The 4,681-nt window shown below is 43.7% G+C and overlaps 1 protein-coding gene across 1 annotated transcript in view; it reads left to right on the forward strand.

Moving 5' to 3' along the window:
• The first annotated feature begins 1,484 nt into the window (after window positions 1-1,484).
• LOC103606121 (DTW domain-containing protein 2-like) overlaps window positions 1,485-4,681 on the forward strand; it is a 48,708-nt gene continuing 45,511 nt past the window's right edge. The window contains exon 1 of the mRNA XM_008590709.1: window positions 1,485-1,724. Coding sequence (XP_008588931.1) covers window positions 1,513-1,724 — 212 coding nt within the window. The 5' untranslated portion in view covers window positions 1,485-1,512. The remainder of the gene's footprint in view (window positions 1,725-4,681) is intronic.

The following is a 4,681-nucleotide window of genomic DNA, read 5'->3' on the forward strand; positions in this document are numbered from 1 at the left end:
AAATGATGGGGGCTTGAACTAGGGCAGAAGTAGTAGATGAATGGTTGGATTTTCAATATTACTTTGAAGGATAGAGCTAATTATCTGATATGGGGTGTTAAAGAAAAAGCCAAAGATAAGTGGGCTTGTTCAGACTCATCTGCCCTCTCACACCATACAGTTCAAACTCCAGAGGGACCTTAAGTGACGTAAAAGCACATTTGCCTCTTGAAACTGGAGATGAGCAGCTCCCTTTGTTTTAAAGACAGTTACACGAGAATTTAATTTTGACAGCTAAAGAGTTGGTTCTACGACTTAAGTCTACAATATTAATTTATTAAAGTAGTAACTAATAACTTTTGAGGGAAAAGAATGCAGGGCAGTTGAAAACAATAGCCCTGAATTCTATTCACAAACTTGATTATAAGATGATTAAAAAATCCAGTAGTGAAATAAACACTTTAAGAAATACAATACTGCTCTATTACTTTGTTAATGGTGTCTACTTTGTTTTATTTTTAATCCTTCACAACTCTAGAATTAAAATAATTCTCATTGCAAAACGACTCATGACTCAAGAAAACCAAACTTAATTCTTTGTTTAAATATTGTATATTGGTACAAGTAACATAAAACATTAATAGATGAAAAGAAATCAGTACCCATTTTGGGTAAGTGGCATTTCCGCCTTTATTCTAATGTAGACTTCGTTTTGGCTTTTGAAAAACTCAGCTACCAGGCTATACTGCTGTTATCCAGTAGCTGTAAAAACTTGGGCAAGGTAGTTACCTTTCTATGGCTTTTTTCTCAACCATAAAACCCATTTGTACCCTAGGCCATCCCTCCTATACCTTCTGATCCCAGAGGCCTCGGACAATTTAAAAACCTAATTTAACAAATAATTGGAGTCTAATGTAAAACAGTATACCCGATGGCGAGAAGAAATACTAAAGAAGTACAAGACACAGGACACAGGTTGCTGCCCTTCTAGAGCAAGAAATTCACATAATGAAACAAACCAGCCACGAGACCAGTTTTCAGTGAGTATCTCTCTTTTGTTCTCCTTTAACTAAGGGACAAATACATCAGCTGCTGCATCTGCTGTACATCAGCTGGTGCACTCACTGTGGGAATCTAGTAAATTCTTAAACTGCCTTCCTAGGGCGGAAAGTGCAGAATTCCATCTTATTTCCACGTTTAAGGGGGTTTAATTAAGGGAGTTATATTCGGGTTTGGTATCTGAGGTGCTTTCAGATTCCCTTACTTGTCCCGCGTCGCTACCTAATCTCACCTGCCTCCCAGCATAGCCCACACTTTCCTTCCTGGTTCTAGGTGAAACGTCCCACGGCGCACTGACCAATAGGCTGTTCCTTTCCTACAGCGGGGCGGGACCTCAGGCCTAGACTTCGGAGATCCTCCCCCTGTACGTGGCGTGCGTGCATGGCGCCGTGCGACCCGGGCAGGTTCCCCCAGCGCGTGGCGCCCTCCGGCGGCAGTGGGGCCCCATGCGACGGCCTGACTTAAGCGTCTGCCATGGAGCCGCAGAAGGAGGAGCGAGCACTCCGGGACCCTGCGCGGCCGCCCGGGGCCTCAAGGTTTCGGACCCCGAACGAAGAGCAGCGGGAAGGCGGCGCAGCGCCGGAGGCAGCTGCCCTAGGCGCAGAGTTAGACGACGCTAGTGCGGACGGGCTGTGGGAGTTGCCAGTGGAGCCGGCTGAGCGGAGGCCCGAGTGCAGCCGCTGCAGGTGACCGCGGGGCCGGGGGCGGGGACTGAGGCGGGCGGCGGCCTTCGGAGGAGGCTGCGGCGCCTCCTGCCGGGGAGGCGGCGACCCCGACCCCGGCTCCTGGGAGCGTCTCCTTGGGCAGCTCTGTGCCTGGGGCGGCGGGATTGGCGGGTGGATCTTGGAATCACTCATTTGTCCAGGTTCATGGTTATTTAATCTTACTTGCTGCAAGACATTGAGCATATCATGAAATGGGCAGACGTGTAAGTTCTGTTTCCAAGAAACTTGAGTCTGACCGGAGAAGTAAGGCATAATGACAGTAATACTTGTAATCGTTACCACTTACATGCTTAAGTGGTATAGTCATCTCACAATAAAAACAAACAAACAAGCAAACAAACAAACAAACGTAGAATGGATTGGAGGAGAGAGACAAGCAAGGCGGCTACCACAATAGTTAAGAATGTATTCAGAATTCGTTTAGAAATATTTATTGAGCACTTGCTGTGTGCCAGACGCAGTGCTAGGTCTTGGGAATACAGTAATAAATAAAGCAGACCATAGTCCCTGCCCTAAAAGGGCAATGACGGTCTAATGAAGAATAAATTTGTTTGTTTACTTATTTTTAAAAAATTTTAACAGAACTTAATTGAGGAAAGAATGATTCACGAATTGGGTAGCCACCAGAACCAGAAAAGGCTAAGGGTGACTCCTGAACATTTATTAAACAAGCAGTGACAACAAAAACTACTATAATTGAATGCTCACAATATGCCTAACTTTAAGTACTTTTTGGGATTACCTCAGTGTGCTGATGTACTTCAGGTTTGTGAGCTTTGCTTCCCCTGCTTGTTTAATCTCATGCTATTCAGACATAGCAATGTCTTTACCTCCTGGGTGTGCAGGATCATATTCCCTGGTTACTGAAGGGTTCCAGCTATCATCTATCTCTCTGTTGCCCTTCACAATTTAATTATTAGATAGTGCCTCTACTTCCTAACCTTGAAATCACTCCGTATTTTGCTATCAGATCCTACACTGCCCTGAAATGGCTCTCACTAAAGTCACCTGTAAAGTCCACGAAACGAACGTCAGTGGATCCTTTTCTGTTCACTTTTTACTAATCTCTTGGCAGCATTCTGTAGTTGAATACTCACTACGTGAAACTCTCTTTCTTTAATTTCCTTTGATTTTTCTGACTTCTCCGTTCTAGTTTCCTTTGCCCGCTGTACCCAAACTCTAAATGTTGGGCTTCTTCTGGTCTTGGGTCTAGGCTCTTCTCTCTCTTACCCCTACACACTTCTCACTGGGATCTTACCAGTTTTCATAGCAAGTTTCCCTCTACACCCCAAACCTTTTTCCTTAGCACCAGGCTTTTGCATCCATTTAGCAAGTGTTTATTGAGTGCTTTGCTAATTACTGACAGTACAGTGGGGTCCATGTTTATGTGGAGTGTTCTTTCTCTTATTGAATACAGGTAATAAGCTAGCAACCAACCAACCAAAGATGTAATTACAGGCTGGGAAAAAAAAATGCAGGGAAGGAAAGGAATGGGATGGTGTGGTAGAAGATAACTGGATGTTGTCAAGGAATTATCTCTGAGGAGATAGCATTTATATTGAGATTTGAAAGATGAGAAGGATCCAGCCAGCAGAAAAGCATTGCAAGGGGAACAGAAGGATAGAATGTGATTGAATGTCCTTACCACTTGAGTACTTGAAGTATCTTACCTTAGACATTTTGATCTTATCCCAGGGCTGGATTGTAAGACCTCAGAGGAAGGGATCTTGAATATAATGATATTTTTATATTGTCTTAGATGTGCTATATGTAGTCGATACACAGTAAACCTTTGAGGAGGATGGATAATTTGTGACTAGAAGAGACCGTGTATTTGAACAAAGGGGTATATGAATACAATTTATTTAAACAAGTTGTCTGAAGGGATTAGGGAATAACATTTAAAAATTTTTGAGGGGTCTCTATAGTTGCTGAAAGAACAGTGTTTCAAATATAAATCTAAGGCTAAATTATTGTACTTTGTTGTGTAGATTTTGCTCTGTTCCAAACTGCTAATTATAAATGCTGTATATAGTTTTAAAAATTTAATTAATCTGCTATGTTTAGCAGAAATTTATAATTTTTTCTGATCTTCTGTTTTAAAGATAAAAATGACTTGCTGGATTTTAGTTTGTTTTCAGTTAGATTTGGTTAAATCCTAGGGTTATGATTTATTTAAACTTTTCTGCACTTTGCTTATTTCTAGTGAAATTTACTGCCTTTTTAAAGCTCTTATCCCTTCTGACATGCTATGCATTCATTTGTTTTAATTGGGTAGAATACAGTTCTAGAGTTATGGAGGATAGTTAGGTGTTATTAATAAAATATCAACTAATCGATAGCTCTTTATATTTTTATTTCATTTGACTGTTAGAGTTCTACTAGTTCCCTGGGTGAACTTTTTTTTTTTTTTTTCCTTTTTGTCTTTTTTCGTGACCGGCAACAGATCGCAACCCTCAGTGTCGCGCCTGTACTGGACCGGGACCAGCAACAGGATTGCAACCCTCGGTGTTGTGCCCACACCTCACTCAGGCAGTGAGCGGCCGGTCTGTACGTCGGATCCGAACCCTCGGCGGGAGCGCCACCGCGCTCCCAAGTGGTGCACTGTAGCAGTGCGCCACCGGGCCGGCCCCCTGGGTGAACTTTTTCACATATATACTTATAATAATTTTAAAAATGCATTCTTAGGGCCGGCCCGGTGGCGCACTGGATAGTGCGCCGCTTGGGAAGCGCGGCGGCGCTCCCGCCCGAGGGGTCGGATCCCGCATACAGACCGGTTCCCGCTCACTGGCTGAGCGAGGCGCGGGAGCAGCACCGAGGGTTGCGATCCCGTTGCCGGTCCCCGGTCCGGTACGGGGGCAACACTGAGGGTTGCGATCCGTTGCCGGACACGGAAAAAAGACAAAAAAAAAAAAAAA

Source organism: Galeopterus variegatus, unplaced genomic scaffold (assembly GCF_000696425.1).
Source record: "Galeopterus variegatus unplaced genomic scaffold, G_variegatus-3.0.2 Scaffold6322, whole genome shotgun sequence".
NCBI classification, from domain to species: Eukaryota; Metazoa; Chordata; class Mammalia; order Dermoptera; family Cynocephalidae; genus Galeopterus; species Galeopterus variegatus.